The 20,240-nt window shown below is 62.8% G+C and overlaps 3 protein-coding genes across 4 annotated transcripts; 1 reads left to right on the plus strand and 2 right to left on the minus strand.

Annotated features, from left to right (window-relative positions):
- Positions 1 to 343: 343 nt before the first annotated feature.
- On the minus strand, positions 344 to 3,279 carry EIF4E1B (eukaryotic translation initiation factor 4E family member 1B). 2 transcript variants are annotated; one of them, XM_029998221.1, is made up of 7 exons: positions 2,706 to 3,279; positions 2,433 to 2,527; positions 2,221 to 2,316; positions 2,023 to 2,086; positions 1,706 to 1,819; positions 1,455 to 1,594; positions 1,104 to 1,333 (listed from the first exon to the last, which is right to left on the minus strand). In XM_029998221.1, exons 1-7 carry the CDS (start codon positions 2,721 to 2,723, stop codon positions 1,219 to 1,221), a joined length of 642 nt encoding a protein of 213 aa, XP_029854081.1. In that variant the 5' UTR covers positions 2,724 to 3,279; the 3' UTR covers positions 1,104 to 1,218. The 2 variants fall into 2 exon arrangements, with proteins under 2 accessions (XP_029854080.1, XP_029854081.1); XM_029998220.1 differs by having other exon boundaries at positions 344 to 1,333; positions 1,455 to 1,819.
- Positions 3,280 to 4,027: 748 nt separating this feature from the next.
- SNCB (synuclein beta) lies at positions 4,028 to 8,214 on the plus strand. Its single transcript, XM_029998219.1, has 6 exons — positions 4,028 to 4,173; positions 4,317 to 4,444; positions 5,804 to 5,842; positions 6,192 to 6,310; positions 7,139 to 7,228; positions 7,465 to 8,214. Exons 2-6 carry the CDS (start codon positions 4,324 to 4,326, stop codon positions 7,495 to 7,497), a joined length of 402 nt encoding a protein of 133 aa, XP_029854079.1. The 5' UTR covers positions 4,028 to 4,173; positions 4,317 to 4,323; the 3' UTR covers positions 7,498 to 8,214.
- A 121-nt stretch (positions 8,215 to 8,335) lies between these two features.
- LOC115334241 (glutamate dehydrogenase 1, mitochondrial-like) lies at positions 8,336 to 17,236 on the minus strand. Its single transcript, XM_029998222.2, has 11 exons — positions 17,197 to 17,236; positions 16,642 to 16,697; positions 16,083 to 16,146; positions 15,334 to 15,428; positions 14,948 to 15,127; positions 13,166 to 13,303; positions 12,251 to 12,388; positions 11,458 to 11,538; positions 10,715 to 10,930; positions 10,283 to 10,345; positions 8,336 to 9,710 (listed from the first exon to the last, which is right to left on the minus strand). Exons 1-11 carry the CDS (start codon positions 17,219 to 17,221, stop codon positions 9,594 to 9,596), a joined length of 1,173 nt encoding a protein of 390 aa, XP_029854082.1. The 5' UTR covers positions 17,222 to 17,236; the 3' UTR covers positions 8,336 to 9,593.
- Between the last annotated feature and the right edge of the window lie 3,004 nt (positions 17,237 to 20,240).

Here is a 20,240-nt window from a genome sequence, read left to right on the forward strand (position 1 = left end):
GCAGGACCAGATCTCCGCAAACCCCAGGTGCAGGCAGAGCAGCACTGAGCCAGCACAAGCACCACGCAGCAGTGGGGGTGAGTGGCCCCAGCTCTGGGCTCACGGGGAGGTGTGGATGGGCTGGATGTGCTGCCCTGGACAGGGTGCAAGCCTGGGCTGAGCTGGAGCTGCCCAGGTGCTCCTCGAGGGGATGGAGGAGGCTCCTCCTGGAGGAAAGCTGCAGTGAGGCCAGGAATGCAGGCAGCACTGTCAGGAGGTGAGCAGGCAGCTCCACCTCAAGGACCTGAACAGGCAGGGAGGGAGGACAGACCCAACAGTCAAAAACACAAATAAAAGACTAAAGGACAGATTGTGGGCTGGGCTGTGCTGGAGCAGAGTGGGGGGGGAAGGAGGAAGGGGGCCCCTCTGCAGCCAGGGTCAGGACAGCCGGCAAGGACCATGGAAGACATGGGCCACAGAGAGGAGGAGCCAGTAAACTCCCAGGGCTCAATAGACTGGGGCTGTGAACCTGCAGGTCTGGCACCAATAAACCCTCCGGAAGCAAATAAGCTTCATAGCCCCTATGCTGCAGGTGCCTGTGGGAGGGGATGTGAGCAAACAAAGCCTGAGGTGGGCAACATGGGAATGATGCTGTGCTGCAGCCCCAGCACCAACCCTGGGGGGATATCAGGGAGGTCTTGGCTAGGGAGATAGTCTTCCTGAAAAGGCAGGCAGACCCATGTCCCACCGACGTGCAGGGGCTTGGGAGAGACGGGGACCAGCTCCCCAAGCTGAACCAACCCAGAGGAGCAGGGCTCTGGTACCCCCTCCCACACCCAGGGTTGCAGGGCAGCAAGCTGTGCCCATGCTTTAGCCAGGGGAGGACAGAGCCCAGCATACTCCTGAGGACTATCCAGGGTCCCCCAAAGCAGAGACACCCCTGCAGCCCCGGGGAGAGGGACACTGGCACTGGGGGAGGCAGGGGGGGACACGGTGTCCCAAGCTCACAGCGATGCCTGGGCAATGCCAGCTCTGTGCTCCCACCCCTGCTCACCCAGCAGGTGGGTACAGGTTACGGCAACGCGTTGTCCCCCTCCCAGGAGACCCCCTCCCAAGCAAGAGCCACCCCAGGGTGCCAGAGCCCTGGCCCAGCCCTGGACACACAGACTGTGCTCAGCTGCAGCCATTCATTGTGGGATGGGAGAGGGGGACTCCGCAGGCAGCATCCCACTCCCGCAGTCACACTACAAACTTGGTCTTGGTGAGGGAGCTGCTCTTGGTGGCCGTGTCTGCATGGGCCTGGTACCCAATAGCCACCTTCTGCGACAAGCCCAGGTGCTCCTTGTAGATGCGCCTGGAGGAGGGAAGGGGCTGCGTGAACAGGGCAGCATCGCTTCTCCCACCAGCTCCCTGCCCAGGGACCCCATTCCCCCCAAACCTGGCCCCATGCAGCCCCCTCCACAAAGCTGCATTACCCGATGTGGGTGACTCCTTCCCGATTCTCCGCTTCCCGGGTCCAGATGGCGATCTTGTCCCCCTTGGCGCGGATGTTGATGACGGCCCCGCACACCTCATCGCTGTACTCATCAAACATCTCCCCAATGAGGCATAGCAGCTGCCAGGAGAAGGGGAGCTCAGGACAATACCCGCTGGGGCTTGGTGCTGTGGCAGGGGGAAACACCACTGCCAGGACCCTGCAGACCGGCCCGAGCGGGGCCGCACTCACCGTCTCCAGCCAGAAACGGTCCAGCTCGGTGTGCCGCTGCTGTTTGGCCAGGGTGATGAGCCAGCGCCCACCACGCTTGTTCTGGCTGTCCTCCCACATGGGCTCGATGCCATCCTAGGGATGGGCAAGGGGATGGTCAAGGGCACCAAGCACCTGGCCAGAGCCAGCTTGGGGAGCTGTGAGCACCCAGCCAGGCTTCCCCTCCCACCCTATGGCCAGGGCAGCCTGCCTGTCCCACCCGGCACCCAGTGGGCCCCCATATTGCTGGGTGCTGCAGGGGGCTCTGAGGAGGGACTGCAGCAGAGGAGGTGTCACACCTTGAAGAGGGAGTAGTCGCAGCCAGATGTGAGCTTGCTGGCGAGCTGGATGTGGCTGTACAGCCTGCACCGGGCAGAGACAAGACAGAGAGGCAGGTGAGAAGAGGTGCCTCAGCGACCCCCAACACCCTACTCTGGCCCAGACCCCCTCCAGGACCTTGCTGGAGGGGGCACGTTGCCCACCCATGGGACACTCACGCCCAGAAGTCCTCCACAGTGCTGAACTTGGTGACAAGGCGCAGGTTTGCCTGCCACATCTTGCTCTTGTCATTTTTGAAGAACCACAGTGCCCACCTGGGGAGGGAAGGGAGATGGGGGTGGGAAGTGTCAGCCGTGCTGGAGCCCCCCTCCAGACCCAGCACCCCACTCCCAGTGCTGGGAGAGGCTACCCATTGCCAGGCCTCCCATACCTGTTCTGCAGGGGGTGCTTGCCCAGGCTCTCTGCCAGGAGCATCTCTTGCTGCTGAACCCTTCGCCGCCGGCGCTGCCGCTCCTCTTGCCTGCGCTGGGGAAGGAGGGACAGCCCCGAGGAGCCCCACAGCCACCCCAGCAGGGAGCCTGTGACACCCCCCCCCCCAGCCACCCCCACACCCTGACACAGATCCCACAGCTGGGAGCCCTGAGGGGACAGCAGGGCTTCCTTGGCTCTGCCGGCAGGCCCAGCCCACTGGGAGAGGACTCACCTGTTCCCCAGTAGCCATACTGGCCAGCCCAGGCTCCCCCAGCTGGCCCTGGCTCTTAAGTGCCCACAGATGGGTGGGATGAGGCAGCCACCCCAGCTGGAGCTGGTGGGGCGGGAGGAGGGTGTTCTGGGGAGGGGGTGCCAGGTCTGCCCTTCCTGGGGAGCAGGGAGATGGGGGGAACTCCCCCTAGGGCAGGGAGCTGGGGGATGAGGGTAGGGAGTCAGGGTGGGATGGGATCAGGATAGGGGGGTAGGATGGGGTAAGGTGGGGACAGTGTGGGGTGGGATCAAGGTGGTGTGGTATGGGGCAGGATGGTACACGGATGGGGCGGGATAGCATCGGGATGGGGGGTGGGGATGTGGAGGATGGGATGGGGTTGGGGATGGGATGTGATGGGGAGGATGGGATCAGGGTAGGATGGGATGGGAACAACATGGGATAGAAATGGAATGGGATGGGGACAGTGTGGGATGTGATGGGGAGGGGATGGGATCAGAATTGGACGGGGGGGGCCAGGGTGGGATGGGAATGGGGTGGGATGAGGTGGGAAGAGGACATGACGAGGGGATGGGATCAGAATGGGATGGCGTAGAACGTGGAGGAGGTGAGACAGGAACGGGACGGGATGGGGACAGCCTGTAGAGGGGAGGGCATGGGATGGGATGGGATCAGGATGAGACAGGATCAGGATCAGGAGGAGATGGGACAGGGAGAGGGTGGGACGGGGATGGGACGTGCTGGGCACCGGGACGGGATAGCGTGGGGACAGCGTGGGATGGGATCAGGATGAGACGGGATCAGGATCGGGAGGAGATGGGACAGGGAGAGGGTGGGACGGGGATGGGACGTGCTGGGCACCGGGACGGGATAGCGTGGGGACAGCGTGGGATGGGATCAGGATGAGACGGGATCAGGATCGGGAGGAGATGGGACAGGGAGAGGGTGGGACGGGGATGGGACGTGCTGGGCACCGGGACGGGATAGCGTGGGGACAGCGTGGGATGGGATCAGGACGAGACGGGATCAGGATCAGGACGAGATGGGATCAGGATCGGGAGGAGATGGGACGGGGAGAGGGTGGGACGGGGATGGGACGTGCTGGGTACCGGGACGGGATAGCGTGGGGACAGCGTGGGACGGGGATCAGGACGGGTGGGGACGGCGAGAAGGTGCGACGCGATGGGACCGTCCCGGGGGCGCCGAGCCGTGCGGGGAAGGAGCCCGCGGGCCGGGGCGGCAGAGGGGCCGGGGTGCCGCTCCCGTGCGGGGCGGCGTGCGGGGCGGGGGCGGCCGGGCACGGCTCCGCACGGCCGGGCACGGCTCAGCCCGGCGCGGCGCGGTCCCCCCCGCGCATCACGGCGCAGCGCGGCGCAGCGCGGCGCGGCCCCGGCACAGCCGCACTGAGCCCGCCCCGCCGCAGCCCGGCCCGGCCCGGCCCGGCCCGCCCGTCCCGCCGCCAGCGAGCCAGGTCGGACGGGCGGCGGGACCGGGAGCGGGCGGGCGGGCGGGCGGCGGGGCCGGGGGATGCGCCGGGCGGGCGGGAGCGGGGCCGGGCCGGGCCGGGCCGGGGGGGGCCGGGGCGGGGTGAAGCCGTGCGGCCTCTCCCCGCAGAGCCGCCATGGAGGTGTTCATGAAGGGCTTGTCCAAGGCCAAGGAGGGGGTGGTCGCCGCCGCCGAGAAGACCAAGCAGGGGGTGGCCGAGGCCGCCGAGAAGACCAAGGAGGGGGTCCTCTATGTCGGTAAGGGCCGGCTCGGCCTGCCTGCCCCCCGGCTAATCCCCGCCCGTCCCCTGCGTGCCCCTGCCGGGCCCCTCTGCCTGCCCTTGCCCGCTCCTGCGTTTGCCCTTGCGTCCTCCTGCCCATCCCCCTGCCGTCCGTCCCCCCCCTCCCCGCTCCCCCCCCCCCAGCCCCCGTCTGCCCCTGCCCCTTCCCCGCCACGACCACCCTGCCGGCGGGGTGCCCCGGGGCCGAGGGCCGGTGCCCGCTGTGCCCTGCCCACCCCCTGCCCACAGGACGTGTGCGGGCGGGAGGATGGGGCACGGCGGCTCCTCGCCGAGGATGCTCTGGGGCAGGCAGGAGCGCAGAGGGACGCTGATGGAGGTGGTGACCCCCGTGCTGCCATGTGCCCGGCTCGGAGCAGAGGGGCTGGGGACACATTTGTCCCCCTCGGCGAGGCCGTGACCCGGAGCGCATCCCACATCACGGCTCTGCCGGCATCTCTCCTGCACCAGCCTGGGGCTGGGGGGGGGGGGGGTGTCTCTCTGCGCTGCCCCTCGGGGCCAGGGTCCATTCGGGGCCAAGTCCTAGAAGACATTGCTGGCAGAGAGGAGGCAGGCTCTGTGCCCAGCTGTGGTGGTGGCCCGCTCGGGGAGGGAGCCGAGGCTGCCCCTGCCCGCAGTGGGAGGGAGGGTGCAGGGCTGGGGCTCCATCCTGCTCTGGAGGGCATCAGCTCTGCAGGAGTGCTGAGGCCCCAGAGCTGTTCCCTCGGGCGTTGGTGGGTACCTGCCCTGGACCCCCACTCTGCCCAGGGGTTCGTGCTCTGGATGGGGGTCCAGCAGCTCAAGGAGCACCCCGAGGCCCCATCCTGCAGGAGCTGCCCGGCTCCCGCTTTTCCCCCTGTCGCAGACACGCCGCTCCCATCCCGTGGGGTGTCGTGGCATCTGCAGGCTGTGTTGCTCTGCCTGAAGGGAGCCCGGCAGGGTCCGCATGGCCAGCGGCAGCACCCAGCCCCCGTGCTGTGTTGGCACCAGCTCTGGGTATGCATCCCAGCTCCCGCAGGGGGCTTTGCTCGGCGGCACAGCTGGCGTTCACCCTGCCTGGCTGTGCCCTGGCACGGCGCTGGGCCCCGGCGTCTCTGCCCTGCCTGGCACATGGCAGTGTCCCTGTGCTGCCCCAGCCTGGGCTCCTGCAGGGGCCGGAGGAGCCCTGCGGGGAGCCAAGTGCGTGCTCGGTCCCCCGGCTGCCACGGCGTGGCCGGGCTGGGGTGCGGGCAGGATGCTGCCCTGGCTTGCGGAGCCCTGCCAGGGTCCCGGGCACGGCACGTAGCAGAGCCCGGCCACTGGCCCCTCTAACACCTTCTCTGTCTCTTTCTACCCCCAGGGAGTAAAACCCAAGGCGTGGTGCAAGGCGTCACCTCAGGTACGGTCCCCTCTGGCTCCCCACCGCGGTACCCCTCTGGCCCAGAGAGCGCGGCTGCACTAACGAGATCAGAGGCTAATTGAGGGGCTGATGTCACCCGGCTAAAGCCTCTTATATAACAGGGCCCGCAACGAAGAAGGATTTGCGGCGGCTGCTCACACTCCCTGCCCAGCTGCAGAGCAGCATCCCGGCCCCCTCCCCTCCCCAGTGCCTGGGCAGGGAGGGGGGGGCCTGATCCTGCCCAGCGACTCCCCACCAGCCCCCCCGGGCAGTGCGGGGCGTGGAGCCACAGCTGGGCACCCCTCCCTGGCACGGGGGGGGCACTGATGGGCACCCCTGGCTCTTGCAGTGGCTGAGAAAGCAAAGGAGCAGGCGTCCCAGCTGGGCGAAGCGGCGTTCTCAGGCGCTGGCAACATCGCGGCGGCCACCGGGCTGGTGAAGAAGGAAGAGTTCCCTGCGGACCTGAAGGTGAGACCCCCCGGCCACTGCCATGCCCACGGAGAGGCTGGCACGTCCCCAGGCTTGGCGGAGAGCCCCTCGGCTGCTCCCCAGCCCCGCGGGAGGGACCCTGAGGGTCCCCATCTGCTCTGCCTGTGCCCTGGGCGGGCAGGCGTCGCTGCCCCGAGCGTGCCGGCTGCGTGCGCGGCCGCTGCGGACGTGTGCGTGCGCGGGATCCTGCATGGCGGCCGGCGGCGTGGAGCCGGCGGTGCATCGCTCCAGCGGCTGCGAGGTGACCTGACAGCTGCGGGAGCGGAGGGGTGGGGAGGGGCGGCGGGTTCGCATCTCACCGCCCCCATGAGCCGTTGGCTTCCAGCTTAGCCCAAAATAGCATCAGCTGAAGAAATGAGGCCACCACCGCCGCTGCACGGGGGGATCGGCTGCCCCCCTTTCCCTCCAGCCAGCCACTCTGCCAGCCCCGGGGAGGGGTTACCCAGCACCACCCTCCCCTGCCAGGGATGCAGGATGCTCCCGCAGCCCCATCAGCACCTGGAGCCCGCCGGGGCCCACACAGTGCCAGCACCCATTGCCTGGCTGGGGCTGGGGCTGGGAGCGGTGCGGGGACATGTGTACCCAGGCCCTGCTCCCATGGACCCCTGCCTGTCACCTCCCTGCTAGGCTGGCTGGTGTGTGCCTGGGGTGCCCACTGGGCCCCACTGGTGCCCCCCACGTGGAGAACCCAGTATCCCGGGTGCGTTGCTGGTCTCTACCAGGTCCCCCCGGTCTGGCAGGCGCACGGAGGGTGGGTGCTACGTGGGGGGCTGTGTGCGTGGGACTGACCCCCCGGTTTACCCCCAGCCAGAGGAGGTGGCCCAGGAGGCTGTCGAGGAGCCACTGGTCGAACCGCTGCTGGAGCCAGAGGGGGAGAACTACGAGGAGCCCCCGCAGGTGAGGGGACGGGGTGGTAGGGGGGTGCAGGGCACCGTGGAGGGCACAGGCTGCCAGCGCTCAGCACGCTGGTGGCCATCGCTGTCCAGAGCAAAGCCCGGAGCCTGCCTGCTCCCAGGTGCCCCGTCCACGCAGCCCTGCAGCCTCATGGGCAGGCTGGTGTGGGGCTGGCGGGGACAGGGGCTCCGTGCCCCACCTGGGCTTTCTCACCGACTCTTTCTTTCCCCACCCCACAGGAGGAATACCAGGAATACGAGCCAGAGGCATAATGGACCCCCGTCCTCGCCTCTTCCACCAGCAGCACAACGAACCGCCGGTAGCCCCCTGCTCCTCCCCAGCTGGCCCCGGCTGGTGCCCGCGTGCCGGGGAGGAGCAGGGGTGCCCCTGCCCCGTTCGCTCACGAGTTCTTCCTCCAGTTCCGTTCCAAGGGACCGTGTCCATGTCTCCGTACCGTGTCTAGCAGTGAGAAAAACCCGCCGTGTCCAAGCCCCCGAGCCCCGGCGCGTGCCCGAGCCGTGGGCGCTGCCCGCAGGGGCTGGTGTGCGTGCGTGCGTGCGTGTGTCCACGAAGCCCGGGTTTATCGCTCTGTATCCCTCCCAGCGCCATAAACCCCGGCTGCGTCCCGGCGTGTCTGTGTCTGTACAAAGCATGTTTACCTGCTCGCGGGCTGCTGTACATTTTGCTTGCACGCGTGTCCCTGTGGTTCTGCTCTGGTCATCGTGGAACTATTTTTTTTTATATATATCTCTCTATCTATGGGTGGACGGGTCTTTTGCCTTTGTGAACCCTTTGGCGCCCAAGCCCGCTCCCCAGCCTGCTGGGTGGTGACGGTGCCCGCGCCCCCCCCAAGGTCCCGTAGTGCCGACACTGTGTTGTGACGTGGCATGGATATCCCCCCGCCCCCGTCGCTGGATGTGCAATACGAGGGCAGCTGCCAGTGACACAGCTGCCCCCGTGTCCGTGAATAAAGCCAACTCTTGTCTGTAGCCCCCTGGTCCTGGTTGTGGGTTCCCTGGGGAGAGGGGTGGCCCTGCGCTTTGGCGGCAGGGGTAGTTTTGGGAAGAAGAATGAGGGGCTGGGGCAGACTAGCTGACCCCTTCTGGCTGGGAGAGTGGGCAGGACTGGGTCCTCGTGAGGACATGATGCCTTGCTGTCTGCTCGCTGCTGCGTCAGCAGCAGCTGACCGTGCCCTGGCCTCCAGCTGCGCTCTGGCTGAGGCCTGGGGCGCAGGCAGTGTCCCCGTGCCACCTGCCTGTGTGCTGGCTGCAGTGCTTTGCATCTGCAGGTGAATGCAGGAGGCCATTTGGGGCTGAGGACCCTGAGCCAGGACGAGGCTAGACACAATCCTGGGCTCGAGCACTGGTTCCCTCCCAGGAGACACTGGCTGTGCTAGCAGAGAGGGTTCAGGGGCTGGGTGCAGGCTTCTCCCAGTACTCCCTGCAGCAGGATGTGCTGCCGTTTGTAAGGTACCTCCTAGAGACGCACCCTGATCTTGTGCTAGAAGTGCAGAGCAAAGGGGAGCCTCTCTGCTGTCCCCACCTTCCTATGTGACCCTGCTCCCCTCAGGGGGCCAGGGACATGGCTGGCACCTGCAGCTTGCTCAGCTGCAGTGTGACCACCTCAAGGGCAGGTGACTGCCACACACCACTAAGCGGTGTCCACCACAGCAGGGGGTCCTGTGCCCACCCCAGAGCGCAGTCCTTGGGCCTTCAGCTCCCCCAGGGCAGGGCCACCAACCCAGCCTGAGTCCCCAGCCAGCCTCCAGCCCCTTGACTGCAGCACAGGCCGGGGTGAGAGGCAGGGCTGAGTCTCCCCACCATGAATATCAGATTAAATCCCCTACCCGTGCTGGCTTGCCAGCTTTGCCGGCAAAGAGTGAAGCTGCAGCAGTCAGCACGAACACACAACAGGTTTGCTGATGCCTGCAAATCCCCACCCTGGCTCTGCTCCCTGTGTCTGCGCCAGTTGCAGCAGTGCTTGTAGCACCCACCGTGTGTTATTCAGTGGACCAAGACGTCTGTGCCTGGGGCTGGCTTTGCTGTGGGCTGTCCCCTCCCCTAGAGGTAATTGTACTTTTTCCTTCCCTTGTCCGATTCTGCCAGCCGTGGGCAAGCAGAGCAAAACCAGCATTAGCACGGCTTCTTCCAGTGCCCAGGAGGCTGTAAAGGGGCTGGGGCAGAGGTGGAGTGTGGGGGAAGACAGCCCCCTGCCCAGGAGAGCTAAGAGCCAGGCAGCAGGGAGACAATCTGCTCAAACCAACCATTTATAGAGACTACGGTGTCCGGGGCACTCCCTGCGCAGCAGGACTGTGACCCTCACTGTACGGCTGGCAGTGATGCCAGGGGCAGCCCTGCCAGCTGCTGTGTCAGTAGGTGAAACCGGCCTCGTTGTACACGGTGAATACCTTCTCCAGAGCGCACAGGTAGGCAGCAGTTCTCTGGTCCAGGCCCAGGTTGTACCTTGCAGCCATGGTCATAATTTGCTAGAGAGAGAGGAGAGATGTGAGGCTGGTTGGTATGTGCTGGGAGGGTCTGGGGGCAAGGCGGGGGCAGAGGACGCAGTGAGGGGTCTGTTCTGTAAGACCTGGAGCCACCTATGAGCAGGTCTGGGGAGACTCTCCCACTGCTGCCCCGCAGTGCTCCCCTGGGGACAGACCCTGCGCCCACGGGTGGGCTCCACGAACACAGCTCACACTGCTGAGCACGGCATGCACCCACCTCCCCGAGAGGTGGCATGAGACCACCCCCCACCCAGCACTGCACCCCCCAGCTCATCTAAGCAACCCTGGAAATGGGGCGCACAGGTTTGCGGGAAGAGAGAGGGACAGGGACGCAGCAGCAACAAGGGATGCTGCTGAGCACGAGGCTTTACCCAAACTGTGGATACAGCCACCACTGGGAAGATGAATCACCATCACCAGGCCTCAGGCTGACCTGCCAGGACTGGTGATGGGGTGCTGTGGGTGGGCACCCCCCAAATACAGCCCAGAGTCTCTGCAGTGAGGTAAGGGGCCCAAGAGCAGGGATGGGAGAGGCAAAGAGCCCTCGGAGGTACCTTGGCTGACTGCTCCATGGTGTAGGCCAGTCCCGAATACACGATGTCCTTCTCTGAGGCACCCTGAGGGGCACAACAAGTGAATCCTTTGTGGGAGAGGCTAGAGGTTGGCCCCCCAAACTTATTTATCAAACACAGCCCCTCTGCTCGGCGCAGGACCACCACAGGTAGTGCAAGCTTGGCTTGCCACCTCTACAGCTGGTTCCAGCACATGGCTTGGCTCCTAAGGGACTCCCTGCAGCACCCTCAGATGGCAGGGCTGTACCACCACAGATGGCATCTCCACCCCATCCCCTCCATCAGTGGGAGGATAGCACGGGGGGCTCTGTAGGTGCCACAAGCTCGGCTTTCAGCAATGGGATGGCAGACAGGAGTGTCTGGGAATGTGAAACAAGTGAGCCAGGACAACCCTCCATGGTTGTAGGCACTTACAGTCACACGGGCCTGGAACTCTGGGGACGGGATGATGGGGATCTCCCCTCTGGCCTTGCCAAACCACTGCTCCAGGCTGTGCTGAACTGACTGCAGGAGGTGGTAGCTGGATTCCCGCTCGTACTTGAAGCTGAGGCAGCCGTAGCTAACGTGGTTCAGGTTCTTCAGCCACTCAAAGAAGGACACAGTCACACCACCTGCATTCACATACACGTCCTGCCAAGAGCAGTACACACTTCAGAAGTGCTGCTTAGGGTGACCCCAAGACACATGACCAATCTGGGGATCTCTCCTCCTCTGCCTTGGGTCCCTCCCTATACCCTTGGGCTCTGCCCTCAGAGACAGTCCTGAGGTTACTGGGATGGCCAAATCCTAGAACCACGGTTGCTCTGCACTGACTCTGAGCAGAGACACCAGCTGGTCTGACAGCCTGTGGGACGTGGCACAGTTTGCTGTTGGCCCATCAGCAGCTGCAGGACATCCTGGTGCTGGCCAGGTGCCCCATGACTATCGCTGCTGCAGCTGAGAACCAGGAGGGTTCAGAAGAGAAACCAAGCATCTGAGATGTCCTCAGGAGCTGGGGCAAGGCAGGGAACAGGCTGACTGAGACAGCACCATCAACGCTGCCTGATCCCAGAGCCTGGCAGAGCCCAGCTGGATCCACATCGGTGCAGCTGACAACACTGTGTGGCCCTAATAGCCACGAGCCCACAATCTCCCTGTGTGCGTGGGGATGGACATACCGGGATGACCAGGATGTTTCTTTGCAGGAATATCTCGTGTGCTGCTGGTGTAGTGGGGCCATTGGCAGCTTCTGCAATGATCTGAGAGCACAAGCAGAACAGAGGTGAGATAGGTGGAAGAAATGAAAGAAGAAACCAGTGACAGGCTGCTTTCCCTGCTGCTGGGATCCGCCCGCCCCCCCCCCGGCCACTTCTGGCAGCAGGGGTCTGGGCACTCGCTCCCCACCAGAGCTGTTCAGAATGAGCAAAAGCTCAGACCTCATGTTTTGCACAGAATGATTAAAGGCTCAGGCTGCAAAAGACCTTTGCTGTGACAGAGTCCCAGGTTCCAGCACGCCCTATCCCTTTGGTCCCTAGAGCTCACAGTGAAGGGAGGAAGCTGGTATTTGTAGCAGTGCCCTGCTTTGATCACTGTTACTTGGTGCCTATGATTTCCAGCGTCAACACTGTGACACCCAGTACCTTTGAGGGTATCATCTCCTCTGCCCTGTGGGGAGCATCTGATACAGCAATGAAGACTGAGGATGACAGAGGAGCCAGCCAAGGTCACTGCAACGATCCTTACTCCCTGCCAGCAAAGGGAAGGGCTTGGGCTTTCTTCCTCCCCTAAATTATGTGACCTGCTACCTCTGCCTCACACTCTGTCCCTCTGGCACAGTAGGCAAGTTGTCAGTGCAGCGATGTGACACCTCGCTGGGGTGCTGAGTGCCAAAAGTGAAGGTTCAGCTGGGCTGCTGTCACTAGCACACCAATGCAGGGCTTATTGGGAGTGTGTGGCATGAGTGGTCTGTACCTTTGCTTGCACCCAGGGTGCATTCTCCCTTGTGAGCTGCTTCTCAATAGCGGCAGGGATGAGGATGTCGCAGGGCACCTCCAGGACGCTGCCATCATAGGGCTCTGCTTTTGGGAAGCCAACTATGGTGCCATGGCCCTGGAATGAGTAGAAGAGTCTGGCTGGGCCCAGCCTGGCAGTGTTGAGCACTGCCCTCAGAGGTGGGCTCTGTAGGAGATGAGGGGCAGCCCCCTTCTCTGTGGGCATTTCAGAGACAGGCACTGACCACCACTCCCTAAGAACAGGGGCTGGGTTGACTGGTGTCCTGGTTTCAGCTGGGATAGAGTTAATTTTCTTTCTAGTAGCTGGTATAGTGTTATGTTTTGGATTCAGTGTGAGAAGAATGTTGATAACACACTGATGTTTTCAGTTGTTGCCAAGTAGTGTTTAGACTAAGTCAAGGATTCTTCTTTCAGCTTCTCATGCCCAGCCAGCAAGAAGGCTGGAGGGGCACAAGGAGTTGGGAGGGGACACAGCCAGGACAGCTGACCCAAACTGGCCAAAGGGATATTCCATACCATGTGATGTCATGCCCAGTATATAAACTGGGGGGAGCTGGCCTGGGGTGGGGATCGCTGCTGGGGAACTAACTGGGCATCAGTCAGCGAGTGCTGAGCAATTGCATTGTTCATCACTTGTTTTGTATATTCCAATTCTTTCATTATTATTGTCATTTTTTTATTGTTACTATTATCATTACTAGTTTCTTCCTTTCCGTTCTATTAAACTGTTCTTATCTCAACCCACGAGTTTTACCTTTTTTTTTCCCCAATTCTCCCCCCGCCGATCCCACCGGGTGGCGGGGGAGTGAGTGAGTGGCTGTGTGGTGCTTAGTTGCTGACTGGGGTGAAACCACAACAACTGGGCTCAACTCACCTGCTGATAGTCTTCTAGCTCCTTGGGGTCAATCCCTCCAGGATTGTAAATGGCTCCGTCTGTCTCCCCAACACAGATGCAGTGGGCTCCGTAATCATGCAGGTACTTCATGGTGTGCAGCCCCACTTTGCCAAAGCCCTACAGCAACACAGAGCAGAGACAGTCTGGGGAGAGGGAAGTTGTGGGGACAAACACTGAAAACTGACCTGCTGCTCTGGTAACAGTCCCCTCTGAGGAGCTTGAGCCGAGAAGCACAAATAAGAACCCCTCATCTAGCAGGTCTTGGTGAATGTTTTGGCTGGATGGAGCCTAGGACCTGGCAGGACAGAGATCTCTTTGGCTAGTTAGAGGGTTGTGAAAAGCAGAGCCCGTGGGATAAGGGCTTCCTGCTCAGCCTGTCTTTATCACCTCCAGAGCTCCTGGACATGATGTTCCAAGCACAGCATGCCATTCAGTTTCTAAGGGCCAATCTCGATAGAATACAGATCCAGTGAGAAACACAGTCTCTTGGTGGACACCATGCAGAACCTAGGCACAATCTGAGCAATCTTCCTGCACCTGATGCTGAGGGGGTGTGATCAGCTGCCATGGCACAGGGCAGGGCCATGGGGGTAGCTCAGCTCTTCTTATGGGAACAGATGATTTTGCACTGTCTGCCCCAAAGCACTTGCTAGCTTGGTACAGCTCCTAAAACAACACTGGTTCCTGAGACTGCAAAAAGAGCTCCCAAACACAGCAAAATTATACACACAGTAGCCAAGGACTTCAGCCTTCTCATCTCTGCCACATCAGCGAAGCAGAAGGATGTGCGGAAAGGGATGATCAAAGGCAGGGCCATTCCCGAGGGCACTGCGGGCAGCAGCTCCGGGTGCAGCCTCTGTTCAAAGCCTCTTCCCCGCGGCAGGGAGCTGCGTTGGGGAGCGAACGCTCAGAGGAAAGCAGAGAGTGCCAGCCACAGGCAAGACTTCAGCTGCACAGTTTCCAGTTTATTTCTCCCTTGCAGAGAGCAGTGGCCTCAGCAGCAAACGGGCAGCTGTGGGCAGAGCAGGCAGTGGATCGGGGCAGCAGTGCCTGGCAGAGAGCAGGAGCTCCTGGAGCTACAGCAGGGGGAAGCACCTCACTGCAGTTATGAGCAGGCCCTGGGCTGGAGGGAAGGGTAGATCCTTCCTGGGAGGAGAGGGGTAAAGGCAGAGCTGGCACCCTCAGGGTCCCACCGAGCTCCCAGGCTGCTAGGCAAGACAATGCCAGCATGGGCCAGACCCACAGAGCACCCAGAAGCGATGGGGGCTACACCCACAAGCAGGACATTCACTGTAGGTGACATCACAGCTTGCTGAGGCAGGTTTGGAGGTGACAGAAACGTGAAGTTGTCATTGAGGTCGGCTCTTTCCATCCAGTCTGGCAGAGCCCCCTGTTCCCTGCCACCTCTCCACTCTGGCTGCTGCACAGGAGAGGGTCAGTCGCAGCTTCCATTTTGTGAGCGTTTTCAGGCGGGATGGCTACAGAGAAACCTTGGCAATGCCTGTGCAGTGTGAGCAGCATAGCACCCCTTGACTGCTGGTTTGAGTTTCTAAGAGGCAGGCTCTTAGAAACTGATCCACACACAGCAGGTCTGAAATACTGCTCAAACAAGTGCCAGCTGCCACAGGGTGAGGAGAGATTTGGGAAATCATGTCCAAGCAGCACTGCAGGAGCCAAGACTGAAAGCTCTCCTGGAAAGGAGGGGCAGAAAGGTCCTAAGGAAGTGTCCTCTTCAAAGCTCTAGCTGGGCTGAGCACTCACCTGCAGCACAAAGGTCTTGCCGGGGAAGCCGGGGCTCAGGCCGATGCAGTCCATGTAGTCTGTGTTGGTGATGTAGTTCTCAATGCCATGCAGGACACCTCTCCCGGTGGCAGAGTGTCGCCCATGGATGCCTCCCTGGCTGATGGGCTTTCCTGTCACACACGCCTGGGCACTGATGTCCTGCAAGGCCAGGATGGGGAGCGAGAAGGTTAAGGTCTCACCTGGTGCAAGTCCTCTAGAGAGGACCTTCCCCAAGCCTCAGCTTCCCTCCCCCTCCCCCAAGCCTCAGCTAAACCTAAAGCAACTCAGTGGCACACGCCTCTGTGCACAAACCCTCATAGTGCCCATGGCATCCCGGGCTCAAAACCAGCACTGTCGGAGCTTACCCCGTACCCCAGTGTGTGGGTATAGGTGTCAGCTATCCAGGACATCTCCCGTTCCCCGGTACTGACATCGGGGGCCAGCACATCAATCCCAGGCCCTGCAGAATAGAAATATCTGTCTAATCCTGTCTTTGCAATTTGATTGCTCTGCTCCAACCAATGGCATGTGTACAGCCAGGTGATTTGCACAGGCTGGTCATGTCCTTGGGCACACCAAGGGTCCCCTGACCAAAGCGTGGTGCTGCCCACACCCCAGGTTCTCTCCAGCTTCCCTCAGGCATGAGTGGCTTTGGCTTTTGCAGGCCCTTTGCCTTTTGCAGGCCCTTTGCCTTGTCCCTTCCTAATAATTTCAAGTAAAGAGGGAGTGTAAAGCTCTTTGCCTTGTGATCAGCACCCACTGAGCTCTCTATCACACACTGAGACAAGAGAAACTTTCACTCCTCCCTGCGACTCTGCAGGCCAGCGGGAATGGAGGATAATGCCCAGGTGAGACCCCTGCCCAGCAGCAGCTGGGAGGCAGCCTGGGCCAGCCCCACCAGTGCTTGGTACCGCACGAGGCTCCCCCTGCTCCAAATTCACAGTGCAGGCAAAGCAAAGCGGTGAACAGACAGCAGAGCACCAGGGCAGTGAGCGCTGCTGACAGGCAGTGAGTGAGAGGCAGCCTCTGTGCCTGCCTAGCCAGGCAGCCGCTGCCCGCTCCACTGCCTGCAAGCCACACACTGCTTACAGAACCGGGACAAAACCACGCTCACCTATAAATCCCTTCTTGGCCATCTCTACAGTAAAATGCCTTGTTATTTTCTCCAGCTCATGTTCCTGTGCAAGAACAACAAAACACAGTTATTACTGTAGGCCCCAAGAAAAATCACAGAGCCGTGGTACAGCATCCGCCAGCTGCCCAGCCCTGCCTGTACAGGGCACACCCTGATGTCTCCAGGGAGTTCATTCACAGCAGCTGGGGATCCTGGATCGAAAAAAGATGTGTAAACTCCTGGTCCCTTTGCTCACTGCCCTTCCAACCTCTTGCTGATTTGCACCTTCCCCCAGCACAGCAGGCAGCGGCAGGAACGTCCTTACTTCAGACTCCTCCAGCGTGTCTCTGGCCAGATGCACTGACCCATAAACCAGAGTTCACCACCCCTCTCCCTGCCCCAAGCTGCTTTTCACAGTCGCTGGGTGAGTGTTACTCACTACAAATGTCTCGCCCTGCTTGTCAGAGTGCATCGCTGTGATACGCACGGAGAGGGAGGGCTGTGCAAATGGAGCGTGAGTTATGGGCTGTCGGTGGGGGAAGGAAAAGAGTGAACTCACCGAGTATTTCCTTGGATCAATCCTCACACCTGTCATGGCACCACCAAAAGGAACATCTGGAAAAGACCAGGTAAGGCAGACAGATGTTCTCTGCCAGCTCACTGTCTCCCTGGGGGGAGAGGGTGACCACGGCAATCATGAACTTGTTGGTGAATCCAGGCAAGGGGCCAGCGCTTCCCCACGCCACACATGGCTCCCCCCTAATGCCACGCGGCCTCTGTGGAGCAGAGCTAAAGGGAGGACAGTATATGGCCCCTGAGCCTGCCACAAACGCCACCAGCCAGAGCCGAATCCATGACAACCCAAGCACAGAGACTGCATCTGAGAAGCACAGTGCTTGATGCTCCCTGATTAACACGAACATCCTGGACTGCCAGTGGCGTATTCTGCAGCCACAGCAAGCCTTGCCCTCGCACATCCGTGCCCAGATGAACATCCTGCACTTCTGGAGCACTTCTGATTTTCAAAGCATCTAATGAGCTTTTCTGACTCACCGTATCATGGCCCCATCCCATGCCCAAATCGCCATGTGCTTTACATTCCCCTTGTACTTACCCACTACGGCGCATTTGTATGTCATTAATGCAGCCAGGGCTTTTACTTCATCGACACCGACTGAGCTGCTGAAACGAACCCCTGGGAAAGGAGAGAGAAGAAATGAAGAGTCCCTGCCTTTTTACCACAAATGGCACAGAGGCATTATAGGAGAGGCTTTGATTCTTCTGAAATGGCAGCATCTCGTCGCAATAAGTGATCAGCAATTGTTCATCTAGACCTGTTCCTCCAGCTCACCACAGAATGGAAAGCAGTTTCCTACTAGCTGGCCATCTCAGACACAGGCCTTTGCTGTGGCCAGCACTTCAGACAGCCCAGCCGCAGCACGGCGAAAGCCTCAGGCTAAGGGCGAGGAGACAGGAGGCTCGGCCCCCCTCAGGCTCAGAACAACTGTCACCGCTTTGAGGTTTAGGATGAGGCATCAAACGCATGCAGAAGTGGCCACCAACCACACTGCTCTTGTGCTCCGGTGCGAGCTGGAGCAGCTGGACTGCAGCTGAGGTTGGCAAAACTGCCTCTCCCAGGTGCATTCTGTCCTTCTGCAGGATGTATCCAAGGAAAGCGTCCTCCTGGGCACCTCCGTATGCATCCTGACCACCACTGCGCTAACGCAGAAGCCTCTCACTCGGCCTCCCCGCTCCCCAAGCCAGGCGGGGGTGAGCCCAGCTGAACCCCACACGTAGGGCTGGGTAAGGATGGAGAAGTGCGTAGTGGGGCCGCGGCTCCCTGCCTCACCCCCTTTGCAGGGCAGGCGGTGCTGGCTGTGCTGGGCCCGCCAGCCCCGCACCACCTCCCAGGTGCCGCCGTCCCTGCGCAGGGGGAAGGACAGCTCCAGGACATGGCTGCAGCGCCGGATGGTCTCCAGGAGCCCGCGCACCCAAGGCAGCTCTCCCCACCGGGCCCCCGCCGCCGCCTCTGCCTCCACCATGGCAGCCGCTTGCCCGTAGAAGGCCTCCACCATGGCCAGCAGCCCGGGGGCGTCAGGGCTGCCCCCGGCCAGGCTGGCCGTGCCCCGGCACCACCCCGGCACCGCCATGCTGGGCCCCCGGCCCAGCAGCTTCCCCTCTGCCCCCAACATGGCTGCCCCTGCCCCGCCGCCCTGCTAGCGGCCAATAAGGGCCATCCTGGGTGGCTGAGGGCGCGCCCTTCAGCAAACGGCTCTCTGATTGGCTGATTCCCGCAGGGATGGCCGTGAGGGGGCGCTGTGGAGAGAGGAATGGGCGGGGAGGGTAGCAAGGCTCTTCTGATTGGCCGATTCTCCGGCCAATGGGAGACGGGAAGATGGAGGCGGGGTCTGCACAGGGAGAAGAGGGCCCAGAGGGGCGGGGCCAGTCGAGGGCGGGGCAATGCGGGGGCGGGGCCAGTCGGGGGCGGGGCGAGCAGGGCGCAGGGGGGTGTGCGGGGTGGGTGCATGGGGGAGCCGGGGCCGTGGGGCTGGGCCGTGGGGCAGGGGGGGCCGTGGGGTGCTCGCCCAGCTCCCGGGGCCTGCACAGCCCCACGCCGCCGTCCCAGCAGTGGGGGCTGTGCCTCCCTGTGCGCCCATCCCTGCCTGCGCCCCCCCCAGCTGACCCCGGGACCATCTCCCTGCCTGCATCGATGTCCCTGCCTGCACCCAGGAGCACCCAGGGCGAAATGCTCGGCCGCCGGGCTGCGGTGTCCCGGCCACGGTGCCCTTGACCCCGCAGCTCTGGGGCAGGTCAACCCCAGCCACGGGCTGTGTTTTGGGGCACCCGGGGCAGAGGGTGCTGGCAGGGATCAGGTGTCCCCCCCCCCGGCACCTCCACACTCAGGCGGCTGGGAAGGCAGCACTATTTTTAGGGTGCTTGGTGCTTTTGGATCTCCCGGTAATGTCCTTGTCATCCCAAGGCACTCGCAGCTCTGGGCACGCCGAGGGTCTTCCTGCTGGCAGCACGACCCATCCCGGGGAGGGAGCCCGGGGGCAGCGTGGGACGCACAGCGGTCAGCGATGGCAGCCTGGTGTCCCCGGGGCATCCCCTGCCTCTCCCGTTTGCCAGCACCCCGTCAGCTCCGGAGCCCGACCTCCCTGCCCGCAGATAGCGTGGGCGGCCGCGCGTGAAGTTGGCGCGGCTGCGGGCGGCCGCGGGAAACCCATCGCCTTCCCGCCGGGCAGCCCCGGAGGGGGCACGTTCCACCCCGACCAGACCCTTTCGACCGCGTTCCACCGCTCCCCGGCATAACCGGGCACCGGGCGAGCGGGACGGCGAGGAGCCAAGCCTGGGCCGAGCCGTGTGCCGGGCGCGTGTGCCTGCCCGCACCGACGTGTGCGGGCGCCGGCGGCGTGCTGGCGGCTGTGGGGGAGCCCGGCGCGTTCACGTGGCGCTGCCCGTGCGGCGTGGGAGGTGGGCCGCGGCGCCGAGGGAGGGGGCTGCCATGCTACCTGCGCCGGCAGCCCCCTCCGCCGAGGGAGAATGCGCTTTTCAGGCAGCTGCCTGACTCCTCGCTCGCCGGCAGCGCGGGAGTGCGTTGCCAAGGCGATGGGGACCATCTTACTCATCCTCCTCGCTATTGTTCTCCTGCCAGCCCCGAGGTGCCCGGGCGGGGAGAGGAGGAGGAGGAGGAGGAGGAGGAGGGGGAGGCAGCCGGCCTGGGATGAAGGCTGCCTGCGGGGAGCGGGGGGATGCTCCTCGCGATTCCCCCCCGGCCGGCCTTGGGGGGGACGGGGACGCGCTGGGTGCCGAGATGCCGATGGGGACGGGGAGAGCGGCTGCCGGCGGAGCTGAGAGCGGCGGCTGGAAGGAAATGCCAGCAGGATGCGGCCCCGCAGCCCCCCGCCCTGCGGCAAAGTCCCGGCCAGGGGCTGGGGGACGTTTTGGTCCCCTCCTCTGCCATCACTTGATCCTGCCTGTGGTGTCTCTTGTCCCCCCCCAGGCTCTGTGCCCAGGCTTGGGTCTGATCCCACATGGGGTGGCGTGGGATGTAAACCCATACCTACGCCCCACACCATGCTCCCCCCAGTTGCAAGTGGGCAACTGGGCCCAGTCAATGCTGCAGGACTGGGACCAGCACACAGGACCATGGGTGGG

The sequence above is a fragment of the Aquila chrysaetos genome, chromosome 22, assembly GCF_900496995.4.
Source record: "Aquila chrysaetos chrysaetos chromosome 22, bAquChr1.4, whole genome shotgun sequence".
Taxonomy (NCBI): Eukaryota; Metazoa; Chordata; class Aves; order Accipitriformes; family Accipitridae; genus Aquila; species Aquila chrysaetos.

Bases quoted from the DNA above. Each gene is read 5' to 3' on its own strand.
- EIF4E1B (XM_029998220.1), bottom strand. The intron at 2,087-2,220 runs GTGAGTGTCCCA...TGCCCGGTGCAG, and splicing joins ACTGTGGAGGACTTCTGGGC to GCTGTACAGCCACATCCAGC. The intron at 1,820-2,022 runs GTGTGACACCTC...GCCCATCCCTAG, and splicing joins GCGACTACTCCCTCTTCAAG to GATGGCATCGAGCCCATGTG.
- SNCB (XM_029998219.1), top strand. From the start codon at position 4,324: ATGGAGGTGTTCATGAAGGGCTTGTCCAAGGCCAAGGAGGGGGTGGTC. The intron at 4,445-5,803 runs GTAAGGGCCGGC...TTCTACCCCCAG, and splicing joins GGAGGGGGTCCTCTATGTCG to GGAGTAAAACCCAAGGCGTG. The intron at 7,229-7,464 runs GTGAGGGGACGG...CCCACCCCACAG, and splicing joins ACTACGAGGAGCCCCCGCAG to GAGGAATACCAGGAATACGA.
- LOC115334241 (XM_029998222.2), bottom strand. From the start codon at position 17,221: ATGACATACAAATGCGCCGTAGTGG. The intron at 13,304-14,947 runs GTGAGTGCTCAG...GTGTTGCTGTAG, and splicing joins GCAAGACCTTTGTGCTGCAG to GGCTTTGGCAAAGTGGGGCT. The intron at 12,389-13,165 runs GTGAGTTGAGCC...TACTCATTCCAG, and splicing joins AGCTAGAAGACTATCAGCAG to GGCCATGGCACCATAGTTGG.